Source organism: Thermobia domestica, chromosome 18 (genome assembly GCF_964235325.1).
Source record: "Thermobia domestica chromosome 18, izTheDome1.hap1.1, whole genome shotgun sequence".
Taxonomy (NCBI): domain Eukaryota; kingdom Metazoa; phylum Arthropoda; class Insecta; order Zygentoma; family Lepismatidae; genus Thermobia; species Thermobia domestica.
This window is the reverse complement of record NC_137471.1, coordinates 132,581,010-132,602,327: the sequence shown is the minus strand read 5'-3', so window position 1 is coordinate 132,602,327 and position 21,318 is coordinate 132,581,010. Positions and strand designations below refer to the sequence as shown.

Genomic DNA, 21,318 nt, shown 5'->3' with positions numbered 1-21,318 from the left:
CAGGAATCAGAACATTACATACAAACAGACAAATACACAATAAATATTAACTAACATCTACAGTCCAGCTCAAACTTACTGAAGTTTAAGGTGTGTCCTCCTTTTCACAATTCCCAATACAAATTAAGCAACGTTGTCTAATACTGTCTGCTTTACCCGATACTTGGATGAAATATTATTTGCGCTCGAAAGGATTTGCGTGACACAATGTTAGTGTGTGTTTAGCAGAAAAGAAAAAAATTTTAACCATTAAGAAGATAAAGCACAATTCTGTGTTCAGTGGTGTTCAATGTATATTCTTTCGTTAATGTCTCACGTTATGCATGTACACAAAAAAGAAACGAAATCCGACAACGTCCCACTTTCACGCCAAGAGATTTGGACAGGACTGTATATGAAGTACGCTTTAGAATATTAACTCACTCACACCCAGAGAGATCATTACCAGCCAAGTTATATTTACTAAGGTTACCTAAGTATGTGTTTAATGTGTCATTAACGATCCATGGCTGCCGCATACAAAGTGCATCTATTAAATTTTAAGACTGGCATTATCAGAAAATAATGCAAAAGCGAATTACCTTGATTGGCTGCTAATTTTCAATATATGACCCTCCTTGTTTATATATAGGCAACTGCACGGCTGTGTAGTTTCTGAATTCCTTTCTGGAAGTCTTGTCTAACAATGTTGAGTTCTTTCGACACAGCCCTTTGGATGTCCGAAATTGAGTCAAAATGTTTGCCTTTCAACATGGAAGGCATCCATCAGTTATCATTTTCTTAAATAATTCTGGGTTATTTTCGGCCAGTTGTGCCCGCTCCTGACACGACGATACCCGTTCTTCTTTTTGTTCTGCTATCAGACTGTGGGGCACCAATGTACAACAAATCCTCCTCTTCTGTAGATCTTGTTCCATAATCTTCCCGAAAGTATACTTACCAATGTGCAAATCCTCCGTAATCATCCTAAGGGACTGACAACAATTTTCAACCAGTTTTTTCCGCACTTTTTCAACACTTTCGTCAGTTCGAACGGTTATTGGAGACGGCCTGGTCTAAGGTCGTCCGTGAGCGCCTCCCGACCCTCACAAAAACGACGATTCCACACAAAAATGTTCGCTCAGAGCATCATTGTTGTAAGCTGTTTGAATCATGTCCATGGTCTCCGTCGCTGTCTTGCCAAGTTTTACACAAAACTTGATGGCTACTCTCTGCTCCACTTTACTATCCATGACGAACAAAGAAAACGTAGTTCACTAAATAACTGTAACTAACAAAATTCGGAACATAAATTCGTGAACTCTTAATACAGTACACAACACACTCGGTACTAAAAGATACACACAACCGCTTGGTGGCTCCAGCGGTTGTCTTACGGTGTTGCCAGTCTTGAAATTTAGTAGACACACTGTGTATTGAAACTTGAAGCATTCATCCCTGGTTTTAACGGATAAAAAAAAGGACGATATCGCTCCAATGTTGCTGATTATTCGTAAGTTCCCACAGTAAGCCTGCATTGGCTAATATCCACATTTACATCACGAAAGAAAAAGGAATAATACAGAATTATATTTTTAACAAGCACATTATTCAGTCTGACAGTACCCATACATTGCAAAAATGCATTACAATACAGTAAATTCAACATTTTTAATTAAAACAAGGACTCTCAAATTCAATCAGCTGCTCCAGATTTTGCCCGTTTCTTCCCAAATCCGTTAAAAAGACCGAGGGATGAGTATAATTAAAATTATAATGTTCTTTCTCTACATTATCCATTGAAGAGATTTATAGAGTTTTCTCAATGTTTTGTTGAAAGAAAGTCTTGGGCATACATTAGGTTAAATTTAACTTGGCCGGGCTATACATTAAATAAAATAAACGTTTATAGTTTCGGCTGTAGTTGATTCCAAGGATAAGTCAGTAATGGATATATACAGGTTTTGTCCCAGAAGTAATGCGTCATTTTTTAAGTGTTTATTGATCAGATTCGTGCAACCACTTAAAAATCTTCAAAGTATGATCACCTGTATCAGCAAAATTTCCATGCGTTGTATGCCCCCTGGAATTCCTGAACGACATGTTCTTTAAAAGCCTCGTGGAAGTCGTTTTGACGTTGTCAATGGTGAAGCCAAGTCCGGACTTCAGGGTGGTCTCGGAACTGTTGTGACCCCGATCCGGGTTAGGTAGTCGTGCATGACAACGGTGGTGTGGCTGGGTGCGTTGTCATAGGGAACTTTCCACGAATCCTTGATCTCGCTCCCGACGCGGTTCAGTCATTGTTTTAGTCTTTTGAGGACTTCCAGGTAAAATTCAGTTAACGTCTGCAACTCTCCGGTCACAATTCGGTGAATAACACCTTCAGAAATGTATAACATGTTACCTGAGAACCGAACACTCATTCTTCGATCAGAATTCAATAACTTGCGCACTCGGGCCAAAGTGTCATCGTCACGTGAAATAGCGTTCAGAGCGGGCTTTATCGATGCCGTTTTCTCGGCCTTCTTTGAACAACTTGTGCCACCTGTCCAAATGGGACTTGGTCAGTCATCATCGAAGGCCTCTTGAAAAACGAAATGTTGAGGCTAAGGAAGACGATTATTAAGGCAAGTGAATGAAGATGGAAGAATTGGTGGAATGAGAAAGTGGGAGGAAACGGAAGTATTTCGAGGAAATCCGTACGATGTTGTCCACCGCGAACTTATTTTGTCGGGGAGCCTCTTGAATTATCAGGTAAGTGTCGCCTGGATTCTTGCCTAGTTTGACGCAAAATTTGATAGCGTATCTATCGATGCTCCAGAAATTTCTCTATCGCGACTTCGACGGTACTTTGAAACAGGAATTCACTGTATTGGGCGTCCTGACGCTTCGGGCGCTTGAAGCCATCTGGCAACAACGCCCTGCGACGGGTAGTCGCATTAGAAAGTAATGTGACGCATTACTTCTGGAACAAACCCTGTATATAAATAAGATATTTGTAGCAACTTAACAAACCACAGCAGCGTGGCGCTAGTACTGATTCTGGCGTTGATGTGCTGCGCATGTGCAAAATGAGCACAGATAGGGATATACGCTGTACCAGAAAATATCCTATGTTTGTCTGTCAAACTTGTACAACGTGCATTTCGATGTGAGTTTAACCTGGAACGTCACGACAATGTATCAACTACGTCAGTACTCTTCAGCGGGATGCATTTGAAGCAAAAGATATGGAAAGAAAACATTACAAGGATTTAAACAATTTGCGAAGATATCCTAGGAAATTTAAATTCGAGTACTAGTTTAGAGCTGCGTATTTCTTGATCCACTGTTCATACTGTTCAAAAAGATTGGGTGCGTCCACGGGCTTACAAGATTCAATTGGCTCAACGCATCCATGCCGATGATATAAACGGCAAAATATTGGTTACAATCAAAGAAAATTATGATTCCTTACACAGAGTGTGCTTCTCTTATAATGCAAAATTTCAAGTGAATGGGACAGCAAACAACCAAAACTTCTCCATTTAAGGAAGTCCAAATTCACGTGATCTTTATGAAGTCTCACAATTCACTTATCTGCTTTTAATTTCCAGCCATTTAGAAAATCGACATTTACTTTGCGTTTAGAAATGGCTGCAAACGGAAAGCTACTAGGTGACTCGTGATGACGGTACCTCATGCAAAAAAATATTGTCTAGCGAGCTCTTGTTCCACATTTCGATTATCTTTTATTTATTTGAAGATATTATATTACTGTAAAATTAGCGGTATTTTAATTTCGCAGTGATTAGGCCTCTTAACTAGATAATCGGCCCATTCGTTTTCGCTAGGGGTGATACAGGTAGATATGCTAAAATTTAAAGCAGCGACAAGGTTCTTCCATAAACCGTTTTCGAATGCGACGGAACCCGCCACATTTAGTGGTCCAGGTATAAGAATTTTTGAATACCAAGTATTTTTCCGGATGGTAAATACGTGGATCATCTACTGTTGTTTGGCCTCGAGGCTCACCCAATCTTACCTTTCTGGATCTTGTCTCATCAGACGTTCCCAACACCATGGCACAATGCGTCCTGTAATGTAAACGTACCATTGAAAAGTACCAACACCAAAGACCATTGCATCAAGTCTGATGCAATCCATGAAAAGCCTGCAACACTTCAGACAGAATGTACAAAGTAAGCTTAGTATCTGATTTCAATATTACAAAAACCTGACAGTAATCATACTTACAGGCACGAAAACAACGTAGGAATGGATTTCATTACATTCCAATTTGTTGCGACAAAGGAATGAAAATGCAGTATAACTTCCTATTCCAAGTAGAGATACTAAAGTTGCAGACAGGGCGATCCCTGGGGAAAATAAATTGCTATGGTTATTATCATCCACCAGGTTATATCTCTGCGCCAACAGGAATGCGAAAGCGAATATCATTCCATAAGAAGTACTGAAATAAAAGAAGACACGATCGTCATCATAACTGGAATAAGTTTTCATCATACAAAAACGTGTATCAGTTGATAAGTTATAATAAACAAAACATTTTAACTATTTAATTTAAGATAGTGTCGAATGAGAAAAAATGATATGTCAGAATTTTCTGTAAATTGAATTAAGGTGTTTCGGGTAGTAAGAGTTATTATTATTATTATTAAGTATTCTGCCTTTTAGCATGTCCTGGGACTATATATATATATATATATATATATATATATATATATATATATATATATATATAATGATCGAAATGACCGAAATATATATAATTTTCAGTTTGGGCCTGGACTAGATTTTCAGCTTCCTCTTGTAATGCCCCGTATTCTACGAGGACATTACAAGGGTTAAACATTATTTTATAATTGTTTAATTTGTGTAACTTCTTGTTAACTATTTATCTATTCTGAGTTAATAATGTATTGTTGATTTTGTTATGTTTTATAATGTTTAGTAATTCAATATTAATTCGAAGCAATGGTGAACAGAATCTAATTCTGCACCTTAAAAATTTTGTTGATAAAAAAGAAAGGGTAGCTATGATACATTATCTTCTTTTGTTAAAAATAAACAACTGCAGGGTTTAACGATCAGGAAATGTAATTGAACATTCTGAAAACAATTTTGAAGTGCAATGATTTTGTATTTGTGATTGTAATGTGAAAGATGGCTTTTGAAATCATAGAGTTCTAATAAGTGAACCCGTCTCGGGTTCTCGTTAACAAACTTCGATGACTTCTTACGAAATTTAATTTTATTGGAGCTTGGTCAAAATTTTAAGTAAACATTAAACCGTTATCTGCAGCAAAATTAGAAGATGGCTTTACATGTATTATCAAATTTTTGATCCAACAAGCTTTCACGATGATAAGGTCAATGATGGTAGTGATGCCTGAAATCTATTAGGAAATACACATATTTCAGCTGTGTTACCAGTTTATTCATGGGGATTTTGTGCTGGAGCCGTGTTCTTTTAATTGTTTGCTATCCAGATTGAGGTATGTTAATTTTCGTATAATATATTGCAAAGTTTAATAAATGTTGTATGCTGATAATGATGAATATTGATATAAAATGAAATATGAAATTTTGGAAAGTAATTGCAAAAGTTTGAGAGAACAATAAAAGTACCAGCGATATTGTTAACTACAGCTGTATACTAATTAATGCCATTTCCTGATTATTATGGGCAACACATTACTATAACTAATCAATCTAACGATCTGTATTTAACTAGATACTACTACCAAGATATGAAGAACTTAACCTTATCTTGATGATCTTGCGATTATATGTTGTTGGATATGAGCGAATCAAAGATAGTCAGCGAGCGAAGAGATAGTAATATGCACAGATAATGTGATATTATATTATGTATATACTTGTCTTGTAAATTTACATTTTGTAATAACAAATTTTATTACATGTGCTTTCAATACAAAATACATTGAATCCTAATTATCGTTTTATAACTTGGATTTCATGGTATGTTTACTTGTGATTTCACTGTTCGATTCCTTGGGGTACGGGCTCTCTACATTCCGAACTTGGATGCGTTACTGTTGCTTGGAGCTATGCTCTAAGCTGGCGACTCGGGCCATTCAAAGTCGCCTAGCACGGTTTTCTTTGAATTCTGCGTTGGACGACTTTAATCCAAAAATCTATTTCCGTTGCGCATTAACATCAGAAGACAAGGCATTAAACTCTTTTAACTCCCAATATTTTCTTTTTCTTTTACTTTTCAAATCCTCGATTAATTGTGTTCTTCTTCTTCCTATTCCTCGCTTTTCTTCCAGCTTTCCTTCTATGGCAGTATGAAGAAGACAATTTCTTCGCAAGATGTAGACAATCCAATTGGCTTTTCTACGAAGGACGCTGGCTAGAAGCGTCCTCTTCTCTCCCATCAGTTTTAAAACATCTTCGAAAGGTTAACCCAAAGAAAAGCTTGTTTGCTGAAAATACTCTGAACGGTCGAAATAATCGTCCATTTAGTTTGAAACGTTTATTTTCTAAAGGAAACAGGAACGACTTCCACAAACTACATATATAAGCAGGATAACTGATTACCACAGAGCAGTTTGGTATTAGCACTCGAACACCTCAAATGTGATTTCCCAGCGTTCAGATTGCATATAACTTTTGCCGCCCTTACCTCCCAGAACGCCTCAATTCTACCAGTTACCTTTAGTATGACAAATCAGTGATATTTGCACATAAAAATACAGATTAGTGCTTAAGCTTATATAGGCGTAATTTTTATCTACCAGATGAATATATCGGCGAATTGCGTTAGAATGTTACAAGGGCTCATTTTAAGTGCTGCATCTGGAAATATGAAATGGATTAGTCGCCACCTCAGCTACAACCGTTAGAATAGGTTAGTTTCGAGATGGCGTAAGAAAATTCTTACAGCCACTGATGCTTCCAGATAATGTAACTATATCCTCCACATAGTATTCTATATATGATACGTTGCGGTTATTTACAACAACCTAAGAGTTCCATCGCACGATGTGGTTGTTTCACATGAAAATTAAGTTGAACAATTTTTCTGTGGATGCAACAACAACGATACTTGTGAGAACAGCTTCATGAAACTTTTGAACACTTATCCTACCAACGACGAAAAGAGTAATAATAGCATTGAAAATTCATGAATATACGTATATCATTTGGAAAAGTTTAAATGTGTGTAGAGTAAAATAAAATGTATATTATTCATCAAAAAAAAAAAAAAATCCACAAGTATAGCATGTAAGTTGAAAACTGTATACTACGTGTATGTAATGTGCATGTAATACAAATATTCAAAGTTGTGTATTGTTGTATGTAGTGTAAAGCTAGGAAGTTTGTTAAATTATTTCCGAAGATATAACTTTAGATTGAAGATAAGAAAAATGTTTAACAGCCATATTGAATTCGTTTAATTTTACTTAGTTTGATCATGTAACTAGAGTAAACACATCATTTTCATATTTCTTAAGGGTTAGCGAAATTTAAAACAAATAGCGATATGTCTTTTAAATAAGTCCTTCACTCAAAAACAATGGTTTTAAGGTTTTTTTTTACCGTCAGTAACTTAATTATCTTTTAATATATCCAAATAAATCATACGTCAAATTAACACGAATTTGATGTATTGAATCTTAGAATAGTTATTCTACAAGGTTTTGCGATTATTCTAGCCGTTTGCTTACGATTTTCCAATATATGATTGGAAAGCTGTTCTTAAAACTAAATATTTAATTATTTTTCTCCGTATTAATTTTAGTATGAGTAATACGAAGGGGTGCTGATAAAGATTGAGCCTTACCAAGAAAAAATTGAGCTAGGAAGGAAATGAGCAGGGTATATAGGGCAGGATCTGTATAGACTATGTTGCAAAATGGAATCTTCTATGACACTAACATCCTTTTCTTTTTCATTTCAGAAGTGAACATGGTTCTACTTCCAGCAAACTTCAGTCAAGAGGAACATAGGACCGTCATGAAATTTCTCTTCCTCCAAGAGAAGGGTGCACAGATCTACGATGAAATGAAACAAACTTTTCGGGACCGTGGGCCGCCATATGCAACTGTCAAACGCTGGGTCGCAAACTCCAAAACTGGCCATTTTGATGCTGAAAGTGCGAAACCCAGAGGCAGCCGCTTTCTGTCTCTGTTCCCGAAAATGTGCAAGCTATCCAGAACATGATAATGGAAGATTGTCGAATATCAGACAAAAGGATTGCTACATGTTTGGTCATATCACGTGAGAGTTGGTACCATTATTCATAATGATGTGGATAGGAGGAAGGTTGCAGTAAAGTGGATTCCCAAACTTCTGACGAAGGAACAAAAGCAGGAAAGACTGAGAACTTCGCGGACAGTTTGTGAACATTTTGCAAGAAGTAAGGTTGTTTTTTTGGAGAAACTTATAACTGGTGATGAAATGTGGATCTATTGTTATAATCCTGAGACTAAAGAACAGTCTAAGGAATGAAGGCATAGTTCTTCTCCCCGCCCAAAGAAGTGCCATGTGCAGAGGTCTGCACAGAAACAAATGGCAACAATCTTTTGGGATAAGGACTATTTTCCAGTGGGTGCAACGGTTAATGCAGCATATTACTGTGGTCTCTTGAGGAATTGCACGAAAACATCAAGGACAAACGTCGTGGTAAGATCTCCAAAGGTGTTCTGCTTTTGCACGACAATGCCTCCTCACACACAGCAGCTGAAACATAGGACACATCGGTCACCCTAGGTTTTCAAGTGTTGCCTCATCCCCTTATTCGCCGGACCTAGCTCCATCTGATTATCATCTGTTCCCAAATCTCAAAAAATATCTCAAAGGTCATCGTGTTTAGAGTGTTCAAGTAGCAACTGATGCTACAGATGAGTGGTTACAGCAACCGACAAAAGACTTCTATTCACAAGGACTTAAAAAGTTGCAGGACAGATGTCGCAAATGCGTTGACCTACTCGGGGATTATGTGGAAAAGTGTGGGAGTTTAAGCTTCCTAGCACAATTTTTTCTTGGTAAGGTTCAATCTTTATTAGCACCCCTCGTAATGAGTGATATCATATTTTATTCTGTTTATCTTTTACTAGTGTTTGAACGATAAAGATTGGGCAAGTAGTTTAGGAGATACAGCCATTCAAAACCAAGTCTAGGGTCAGCTTGTAGCTGCCATATTGGATGGCGGCCATTTTGGTTTGCCCAAGGCTGATGAGATGACACCCGTCGAATTCTCACTTAGGAAGAACTATAATTAAAATAATAATAATAATAATAATAATAATAATAATAATAATAATAATAATAATAATAATAATAATAATAATAATAATAATAATAATAATGACAATGCGCAGACTACAATGCAAACTTCAGTGCCCTGGCTGCCAGACTACATATTGAACTTTAGTCAGCTCTTCGACTTTTTTTTTTTCACTACCGCTTCCTAAGTGAGTTAGGTGTCAAGTTGCCACATGATGTTAGGTCAGCACTCTCCTTTAGCCTAACCGGCATAACTGTGGGACGTAAAACTCAAAGATGTTAGGTCAGCACTAAAGAATCTATTAGCACTGGAATTTCAATCAGGAGCCACGTGCATTATCATTCCGTTTCCGGAAGTATTCTATTCCAACTCTCTTAGAAATCCAGCACATTTGTATTTGTTAAAAAATACATTATTGCGTTATATGATTTTCACAATACTTATGCATAATTATTTTTACTAACTAATTTTTATTTCATAATAAACAGAAAATAAATTTGGACGTAATATTCGTACCTGTATCGGTCGAGTTTCCATCTAAACCACCACTGATGTATATCATCATCCGTTGTAACAAAAAGCGCTTTCCATGGGCGCGTTACGAAAACTTTCTCAAAAAATACCTGCAATAGAAATGAGCGTGTTATATGTTGAATAATCTTGATTTTAAATCGAGTTTTAATAGATTAAAATTACATACACATTATGTCAATTCGAACACAGTGGGCGTTCACCATAGTGTAATGTAAAATTCAGAAGCATAGCAACCTATCTTGTTAAAATTCCCTAAGGCATATACTAGGTAAATAATTATATTTATGGAAAATTTTGGTGTCAAAATTATACTAACAGTGTTGTTCCTAAATCACCGTAGTCTAATGGTTAGAGCGTAGACTCACGTTTGTGTGTCCGGGTTCGATTCCCGGCCGGTGCTTCCCAATTTCTGGTGTCCACCCAACGTCGTGAGGCAAACTGGGGTGTCACGTGAATACAAGCCACGACGGCCATTAGGTCTAGAAAGCTCTTGATACAACTGTTAAGAGACAGGGCAACGCAGCGCGCTAACCACGTGCTCGTAGTTTAGCCAATCGCTAACAGATGGCGTTGGAGCGGGTCAGGCCCACAAAAAAGTGCTGTTACGTCAAGCGTTGTTTTTTCAATTTTAGTCCTTAAATTGTGTATTTGTTTAAATAAAATTAACCCATTAGTGCATGATGTTTCCTAGAGGTAATATTTGCGTACAATTTATTATTTTGGGGTATGTTTAGAGCACTTTAAACGACTGTAGCGGATTCTACTTAAAATTTTCGATTGTAGTGTGCGGCAAGCGCCATGAAAAATATCATATACACGGGAAATATTTGACTAAAAGGCCTATATTTCACCAATGTTTTTATAATAAATAACACTTTATTCTTCATACAACCTTAACACTTGGTTACTTTGGTTAACGGTTTTAGCTATTCACAACGAATTCACATTTCGTTAACAGTCATGTACTTCAAACATTATTGATATTTCAATAACAATGGCCGCCTTTGAAGGATTTGCCCTGTAAAACCAAAGTACAAGTTTTTCGAGAACAATAACACCCTCTCACGACTATTAAAGGATCGAGCAACAATGTTTTGTTCGCAAACGTTCTGGATGTGAGGATATAATGAATTAAAACGTAATTACCACAACATCCGATTTTTCAGATCACATGCACCAATGGGTTAATTGCGTATTTTAATGCAATAATACGTATATCCTTAAAATAACACTCCACACTTGTTTCAGGACACTCCTACAAAACATTCTGATACACCTCTCCCGAAGTGTTCAAATAATGTCAGCATGGCATACTATTTAAGTGTTCGCGTGAAAACGAAAACTGATAGTATAGGTGTGTATACTTCTTATTAGAAACTGAATTTCCCTTTCTATGGAAGTCCTATAATCTCACTTAATAAAGAGCTTCCTCGTTATCAAATTATTAAAGGTCTGGATAGTGTGTGTTCGCAGTTTAAGCTCTGCTGGGAATCAACGTCTGGAATAGTGGAATGGTGTTTCGGATGTAACTCTAGTTAGTGTCACATTTCATGACCTTTCTGTTACATAAACACATGATTCACGTTCAAACAATGAATGTGACTATCCACGAGAAAGACAACGAAATTAAATGCTTATCTTTCTTTTCTGATTTAATTAATGAAAAGCTACTATAATACGTTGTTCGCGAAATGGAGAAGTAAGATAGCGAGAACGCACTATACTTGCACGTTTAGGAAGGATTCCACCACCATTAGCAACAAGTTGAGGAAACTGAACTTCTCTTGATATTAAGTAATACACCCGGAGCATATCTCTCGTCATAACATTCAATTAACTTCAAAGATTTTGAAATGTTCCGTCTACCACTATTGAAGTATAAACTTTTTTTTTTTTTTTTTTAATTTCTGTATACCTTTTATATGTTATCATTAATACCAAAGGGTAAAAAACTATCCTATCTGTATAGTAGATAATGTACAAGAAGGCAGTTTAATGCAAATTGTTATTGCAAAAGAAAAGTTGATTATTTTTATACTATAAGACAGTTTTTCAAGTTACTTATACTAATCACGATGTTCTATATTTAATGGAATATGAATAGTCTAGTACATTGGAAAATTTACATCTGACGATACGTTGTAGACGATCGACTCGAAGCATGGAACTCATATTGTTTTCTAACAGTAGCCGGAAACCACCAACAAAGGAAAAACTCGAATTCAAGTTGGAAATGCAAAGAATAGAACGTAGTCTGACAAAAACTCAAACAGATGAAAAAATCGAGCTATTACCATATATCTGCTCTGCCTTCAATTTATCCTCTTTAAATGAGTTACTCTATATGCAGTATTTTGTTAGACCCTATTTCACAGCATGAATGAAGAAAAGGGAATCCAAGCTTTCTTGCTATGAATAATTCTTAGTAGACAGTAGTACCAATAAGAAAGAGTTACTTCGCTGAACGATGGCAATACAAGGGTGAATTGGGAAGTTCGTGGTCTGACCAGGAAGGAAGTAATTAGTTCATGTTTGTATATATTAGCTGCGTAGCTACATCCGTTGGTTTCTGTAAAATTTAATTTCTCTATTATTTCAAGTGTGGAATTTACAAGGCGCTAAGGCGGCGGAAGTGACGGAAATTTGTGACATGGAGAAAATTGAGCATCGATCTGTCATTAAGTACCTGCAAAAACGGGCCTAATACGTCGACCACTACAAATTTTATTGACATCTTCAACGTCGACCACTACAGAAGATGTCAATAAAATTTGTGACCTGATTTTGAATGACCACAGAATCCAAACTCAAGAGATAGCTGAGACAATGGGTACTTCCTACAAGCGAGGACAAACCATTATCGTAAACAAACAGGGTTTTCTAAGGTGTCCGCGAGATGGGTACCCAAGTTGCCTTCAGTTGGACACCAACGCAATCGACTTACCCTTTCCCGTGATTGTTTCAAACTGTTTGAAAGTGATCCAGAGGAGTTTATTGGTAGATTCGTAGCTATAGACGAGAATGAGTACACCATCATACAACAAAATCAAAACAACAATCGAAGCAATGGAAACGACCTAGATCTCCTGCTCCAAAGAAAGTCAAACAAGTTTTGTCGGCAAACAAGATTATGGTAATTGTTTTTAGGATGCTAGGGAAATTATCCTGATTGCTTTCTTGGAAAAGGGAAAGACTGTCAATTCTGAATACTAGAGCATCCTTCTGTGACGTTTGCGTAGGGAAATAAGAATTAAAAGGCCAGGAATGCTGCGAAGAAAGGTATTGTTTCACCAAGACGCGTTCACACGTCCCTTGCATCCACAGCAGAAATTTATTCCTGTGGATTGGAACTGTTGCCGCACCCGCCCTGTTCGCCTAATCTGATCCCCACGAACTTTCACCTATTTAGAAACCTGAAAAAGTTTTTCAGGGTTCATACAAAAGTATTGAACTCAATTTCCCTGAATTTTCCAGGCTTTCCAGGTATTAATTTTGCAATTTCCAGGTCTAGTGGAAGAAACTAACAGTAAGAGAACACATAAATTTTAAGAATAATATATATATATATATAGAATAATATATATTTTAAGAATGGCCACCCTTCTCCCCAATGAACGATTGCAATTAAATACTGAGTCACAAGAAAATAAATAATTAAAATAAATAAAATTTAAGTTGCGAAGTCTACTAAGGGAATTAATAAGTAAATACTTTTGTTCCATACTTGAATACATTCAAAATATACAAAAATATTGAACTCAATTCCCCTGATATTTCCAGGTTTTTTACTAGATATGATCGATTTTCCTGAATTATCCAGGATTTTTTCTTCCAAAATCAATTTCTCTGAGATTTCCAGGTACTCCAGGTTTTCCAGGTAGTGTATGAACCCTGTTTTTTAGAGGTCAGCGATTTTCTTCAGATGTAGAGGTGAAAAACGCTCTACTGGGATCGACTGTTTTAAAAGTGGTATAGAAGCGTTACCGGAGAAGTGGCGTACATGTAGCTTGGTAGAGGGGGATTACATGAAAAAATAAAATATAACTTATCCAAATATTTTTTAATTTTGTAGGTCAGGCCACGAACTTTCTAGTCCACCCTCACATTTAAAATAACACATTTTAAACATTATGAATAACTGAGGTCACACATTCTTCCAAAATGGTACGAATTATTTACTCACTCCTAGGCCTAAATGCAAAGACAATTTCAACACAAATTTTCAAAAATCACGAGCATGGCATCCCTGCCAATGCTTCAACAACACTCAACAAATAATATTCAATAAACAGCTTTTAAGATTAAGAAGAGAACGTCAATTACCCTAATGCTTACAAAGATTCAATTGTCAAAAACTGCATGTAACAGTTCCTGACAGAGAAATTTATATAATATTGGATACAGAACTCATATTTCTCATAAAATAATAGTCTCATTAACGCTGACCTGTCTAAGAACACGCAATACCCATGCATACTCAATTTTCTATATTTTCGTAAGTTTACTTACCTCTGACATGTATAAAATTGTAATAACGCTGAAAAATCCAACGAACTTTAGTACTAAATAAAGATACTGAAGGGGATTGCTTTCACTTGTGCTAGCCGTCACTTGAGGTGGTAATGCAAGCACCAAATACACCATTAAGAACCAGAAAGATACCAAGGGAACAAAATAATAGAACTGGTATGGCCTGTTCATACACAAACATAATGTAACTGTCATGAAATTTAGCCGGAAAAGAACCTGCAACAGAGACAGTTATATTGTGATTATCCAAATATTACTTAAAGCAACAACTAATAATAATAATCTACATACAACTTAATTTAAAACAATGAATGGAATCAGTTATTGCACACTATGAAATAACTTCATATCTCCAAAAACTATTAAACGACAAAAGTAACCATGATAGCAATTAATACTTCACTTAGTTTCCTATTTAACACATTTATCTATACTGTTACAGGACAGCAACATATTATCACTTTTGACGTGTTTGTTTCTTTCACAAAAATAACACAAATTGTTCCTTAAAATTTCAATTAATTAGCACACAACAAAATAGTCTGAATATTTATTTTAACAGAAGAAAACAGTTGACTTATTTCGCTAGATAGTGCACTGGTTATTTTGAATACAAAATTAGGAAATGCGCCATATGCTTTTATGAACTATTTGAATTTTTACTCGGAACAGTTTATATATACAAATATTTAGATTGATCCTGAAACATTATATTTAATATTTTGATACAGATAAAATCTGGCACGTTTATGTTAAAATTAACATTATTTATTTATTTTGTGTGCTCTGGGAATCTTTTTCGGATGTTTGCTTTCCTGGCATGGTTTCGGCAACCAATCCTATTATCATCGAGCTCCCTCGTAGCTAAGCCGTTAGCGTACACGCCTTTTCCGTGGGAGACCTGGGTTCGATTCCCGGCGGGAGCTCATGTGGTTCGGATTTCACGTTGATCAGTAGGTCCACGTCTCGTACAGCCTCGCTGCTGAACGGGACGTTAAACTCAAAACCAAACTCAACTCCTGTTATTATCGACTTCCAACTAAAGAACTAGACTTCACAAAGATTATTAGACGTTATTTAACTTAGTCCTTTCCGAAGAAATCACTAATATCAACAATTCTTTCTTTTAACTATTGGTGATCACTAGAGAAATAAATCTTTCAGTTTAACGTCCCACGTGTATGCCCGTTTATGCCCTCTAAGCTAAGGGAGACGATGATTAAGGCAAATGAATGATAATGGAAGAAATGGTGGAATGAAAAAATGGAAGGAAACAGGAAAACCCACGGACACAATGTTGTCCACAACAAGCTTACTTGGCCGGGGATAGAACCAGGAACCCCACGCACCAGAGGTAAGCGCTCTACCACTGAGCCACCGTGGCCCCATGTCATCACTAGAGAGAGGTAAAATATTAAATTTCATATTTGAAACAACGCCTTGTATAGCAATGGAAACAATGATCTTAATGTTTCATGGTATGTTCAGTCGAAATAGCGTGTTTCATATTTCATAATATTTTGACAAAATTTTCATCTTTAGCAAAAACTTTTATATTTCTTTATATTTTGTATATGTCGTATGCCTAATCTGATCTCTAATTTCGCTGAACCCAGTAAACTTCCATTACGTTGAAGGATAAATATATTCCCTTCTCTCATACAGAAGAAGAAGTCTCTCCATCTCCTAGTTACATCTACTGGTGAAAGGAGCTCTCCTAGCGAGTGGGAGTCGACTAGTCTCCAGTGTAGGCGCCGAAGCATTTTAAGGCGATTTAACACTTCATTTTTGGTGCAGCAGGCGTTTTTATGTCGCAAGGTACCGAGACTCCCACTGTATCACAGTCTGGCAGAGATTATCTCTTGATCTGGGAACCCCTTAAAAGCAGTTTATAATTCCTGCCATACCTACCTCAGATTAAAGTTAAGGTATTACCTAAAATGTAGGAACCACTGACTCAAGCTATTAGCCAATTTGGAAGTGGGACGAACTTCTCCCGGCAAGATGTTTCTTCACATTTGACTCACATTATTTTATAAGAAAGAAAAACAATGCCAACGTAGAATTTACTTGAACCCCAACGTAGAATTAACCCTTGTAAATTTTGGCTTCTTTAAGGTAAATTATAGATTTTCAGTGGAGCAGCTACATCATCATCCCTATTTATCCTAGGATCATGGTTCGTACCTCATTCTCTTCAGAATAGAACAGTCTCTCAAATGGTACCACTCGCATTCCCCTATTAGTCCCTGAGGCGGGAAATTTTGAGAGAAATTGGGATTTTTTTCTGATTTTTTAAAAAAAATTTGAGCCTTTCTTCATCCCCCTGCGTTAACGCAGATCTGAAACAAATCTAAAAAATAATACGGGGTGCTCTAAATGTGTGTGCCCAATTTCAATCTTCTAGGTGCAAAGTAAGCCAGCAAAAAAATAATAAAATAGGCCTAATAAAAAATTATTTTCTTTTAAATTATGACGCGGTAACAAAGGCGTGAAATCATACGTAACTTGTTCTACAATGCCTCCAGGCTTGAAAAAAAACAAGTAAAAAGCTTTATTAGTACTTTTTTTTAATCGAATAATCAAGACACTACCCTATTGTCTAAAAATACACAATAAAATTTAAAAGGATTAACTTCATATTTCACTATGTCCCACGAGGGATGGAGCTGAGTGACACGAACAAACAAACAAACAAAAAAAAAAAAAAAAAAAAAAAATTGAGGAACCTGAGGTGGTAATTTTTGAATACGTCCCAGGCTTGTATCTGTATGTTATAGAAACAAAATTAAATGTAATTTCTCGTTTCACATCCCTCGTTTATGCCCTGTAGGCTAAAGAGACTGATGAATACTTTAAAAAGTGAACGATTTTAAAATAATTGGTGGAATGAAAATGTGGGGTGAAACAGGAGAACAAGACAAAACTCAGATACACAATGCTACGCTCTATACTCTTATGGCCTAGGATCTAACCAGGAATCAATAGCAGCACAATTTAGCGCTTTATCGCTAAGCTACTTCACCTCATATGCTATTTCATCCTTTAAGTGATAGTATGAGGGTATGTTAAAAATTATCCGCTATTTTGACAACTCTTCTTACATCGTTCATACTGACCTCTGTCCTCATATATTTTATTGTTATGCTGTTGTGGTCATGCTATGAATGTTTGATCCTAATTCCTTCATTTGTCTTATTTTTGTTACAGATAGATCATGGCCATTCCATTAGAAGTTTGCACTGAAGAGGAAAAACAAGCAGTGATCCCGTTTTTGTGGTCGGATGGTGTATCAGGGACCGCAACCCATCAAAGATTTTTGACATAATACGGGAACAGAACGAAGTGTCTACGACTGGATTGAAAAATTAAAAATTATCGGACAAGTTTTAAGCACGAGGAAGGAACCAGACGACCATCTACGGCCACAAATGATAACAATATTGAGTGTGCACCTGACATGGTTTTGTTAAGACTGATAAATGACTACTGATGAAGTGACACATCGTTTGGAAATTAATCATGGTTTTTGATGCATCTTCCCACCATAAAAGCCGGATCACTGCTCCTTGTTCCTCTTTGGTGCAAACTTCTAATGGAGTGGCCATGATCTATCTGCAACAAAAGGAAGACAAATGGAGGAATTAGGATCAAATTTCATAGCATAACTAAAACAGCATAACAATAACAAAAACGAGGACAGAGGTCGTATGAACAATGTAAAAAGAGTTATGTCAAAATTGCGGATAATTTTTGACTTACCCTCGCATATATTAACAACGGCAATTACTAGTTAGTAAGCTTTTATTACTGTAAGTAGCTAAAGTACTCGTTTCTTGCACCAGAAGCATAGGTTTATGGAAACTATATTTTAAGCACAGTAAAATTTAAAATTTTGCTCGACTCAACATGTTATGTTCAAAAACACATTCTAAACTGTGTAGCCGCTATTCTATACGAAAACTTTAAAATTTAAACCCCTTCCTCGATTAGGATACGCATTTCAATCAAAGTGAATTGATAAAACACAGGGCAACCCCAAGTGTTATGTTAAAAGATTTATGAAAAGTTTCATTACTTTAGCCATTTTATGAATACAAAAGATAAATTAAAATATTTTAGAAATTGCAGAATTTTCAGAAGTGAAATTTTCAAAAAACACTTAGAAATGTGTCAACTTGTATTTAGTATGCGTCCCTAACTTGAGGGCTCACGAAATATGTTCCAAAAACCATTTCAAATTCCGCAACTGTTTTCCCGTGATAATGAGAGGTCGAAAATAACATACAAATTGACACTCTCTGCCCCCGTTAGAAGTGAAATTTTCGAAAACTCTGAGACACAGTATTATTTATTTTTTCTAGTAAGGAGTATACGCACTGAGTTTCATCTCTCTAACACACGAGGCTTGCGACATTCTATATTTTTGGCGGATATCTTTAACTCCACTATTCCCAGTGGTACCCAAAGAAAATTATCTAGGCGGAGTATCTCCATGGTGGTATTTAATATACGTGGTTTGCTATATTATGTATATATTAGCGTGAGCCAGGAGGGGCCGGGCCCCAACCTGCCCCCTTAGGGCACTCATCCTCTTTCCCTTAGGATATGCATTATAATGAAAGCAACATGATAAAAAGAATGAAGCTTTAAGGACAGTGCTAACCATGTTTAAAAATGATAAGAAGGCCAAGTCGATTTGAATAACACGGAAAGAATATATAGAAATTTTCGCCACCCCTCTGGAAAGTGGAATTTTTGAAAACGCTGAAACACGTATTCCATTATTTTTAGTTAAGCCTTTGTATACCAAATTTCATAGCTCCAACTATTACAAATTCTTACATTGAGTCTTTTCTGAATAAACAGTGGCAGATTTTAATATTAAAGGAATTAGCCCGTTTCCTCCCTAGAAACGAAATTTTTGAAAACGTTGAAACACATATTCCATTATTTTAAATTAAAACTTTGCATACCGAATTTCAAACCTCCACCTTAAGCGGATTCTACCTTAAACCTCCACATTCGGCATTATCTGGATAAATAGTGGGAAATTTTAACATGACAAAAGCTGCCTAAACTTTTCCCCTTACGAGTGGAATTTTTGAAAACGCTGAAATACGGATTCTATTATTTATTGTTAATAGTTTAAATACCAAATTTCACATCACCAACTTAAGTAAATCCTTACATTTTGCATTGTGCGGATATAACCGTCACCAGGTTACATAAGTAATTTTTGTAGACGCTCTGTATATTTTGGAAAGACAGAAATCATTCTTCATTTTATACTTTGTTTTTGCGACGCAAATAATTTCTTTTCTTCGGTGGGAATTGCTGATAATTTAAATTCTTTCCTACGCAACAGAACAGAAGAGTCTTTTATCGTTCACTCATACATATACCTGAAACGTTTTTCACTATGAGAGAATTTTAGTGCGTAACAAAGACTACATTCATTTGGTGATATATATGTATATATATGAAACTTGTATTTCTACTACTTGAATACCTCAGTGTTTCTTCCTTACTCATTAATATGCGAAGACTACGTTCTATAGTTATCTGGAATTAAATTAAGTGTTTTCTTTAATTATTTATGCAACTACTGCACTGCGGCAGGCCAGAGCAGACTGTCAGGTGTGTGAACGACTCAGCGGCGCCAACCATATTGCTCAGTCAGTTTTATCTAGAAGTTCCCACGATAAGTTTATGGTGTTCTGTTGCATTGTGGCCAGTGAACTGTGAATTAACGAAAATTCTTTTATATTCAATTTGCATATCCATACAGGTTACTTAACCTAATTACATTTTAAAATAAACTGCCAATATTGACCAGTCGGGCAATTCAGCTTACACCCACAGAACCTCGACTCTAAGAGTTTTCTCCACGCGTCGATATAGCCAACACGTTCGTTTAACTCAATATAGAATTACAAAAAGGGGCATGAGCTAGTAACCGATCAAAGACTGAGCAGCGGCTAGCCCAAGGTGACCAGAACTTTTACTTTCAAAAACGGGACGCATACGAATCGGCGACGGGCGGGGGGGAGTAACTTCCACATTGCATTTTGGGACTCAGTGGTGTTTTCAATTTACAAAATACACAAGAAAGAATGATAACACAGCGTTTCTAACTTAAGTACTACCCAAAAATACTTTTAACTACTTCAACACTCAGAATTCCCACTCAATTCCCATTTGAACCACAGAACACTCAATTTTCATTTAAATATTCAGAAGTTCTAGGCACGGCTGAACCTTCCCAATGAGTGTTGGTACGGCAGAGTGTAGAATTAGCATTGACCATTTATATTTTGAATAATAATTACGGGACACCTGGGTCATGTTTCCTTAAAAACGGGACATTTAGGCGTCCAGTTTGAGAATCAGAAAAAAACGGGACAACGGCTGAAAATAAGGGACTGTCCCGGCTAAAGCGGGACGTCTGGTCACCTTGGGCTAGCCACCATTTAGTGAAGTCCCGGGTCCGCTGACCCTGTTCGTATAAGTAGTACGGGTCCTTCAATGTCCTAATTCTACATTGTGACTCGATGTACAGGGTGTTCTGCTGGATATGGACTTTTCTCGCACCAGCCAGGAACTTACGTCGTGGGATTACTTTAGTGTTACCCCACAGTGAGAACACTCACACTTAGTGAATGGTGTGACAAAAATGTTTATGGCGAACCTCCAAATATAAAGTTTCGTCTATATATGTGTGTGTGATATAAATCTAACGGGCTATAACGTCGTAAATGTGAAGTGTAATTTTCTGTTTGTGCAAATAGTTAAGTGACTACATCCATATCAGCGTTCAGTGTCGTGTTTGTTTTTCCTTATATATTATATATATATATATATATATATATATATATATATATATATTAGGGTGGTCCTTAATTTTTCATTTCGTAATTTATTTGGACTCACCCCCTAAAATGGTTCCATGTGGGACTAAATTAAGGAAGGAGAAAAATTAACTTCATTGAATAATATTAAATGGTGCCCCAAGC

General features: G+C 36.4%; 1 protein-coding gene across 2 annotated transcripts in view; it reads right to left on the bottom strand.

Moving 5' to 3' along the window:
• LOC145674938 (N-acetylneuraminate (7)9-O-acetyltransferase) overlaps window positions 1–21,318 on the bottom strand; it is a 146,736-nt gene that overhangs the window by 7,913 nt on the left and 117,505 nt on the right. For both annotated transcript variants that reach the window (XM_081745196.1, XM_081745197.1), the window contains 3 exons: window positions 14,282–14,518; window positions 9,755–9,861; window positions 4,216–4,432 (listed from right to left, as the gene is read on the bottom strand). In XM_081745196.1, the coding sequence (XP_081601322.1) occupies window positions 4,216–4,432; window positions 9,755–9,861; window positions 14,282–14,518 (561 nt within the window). The remainder of the gene's footprint in view (window positions 1–4,215; window positions 4,433–9,754; window positions 9,862–14,281; window positions 14,519–21,318) is intronic.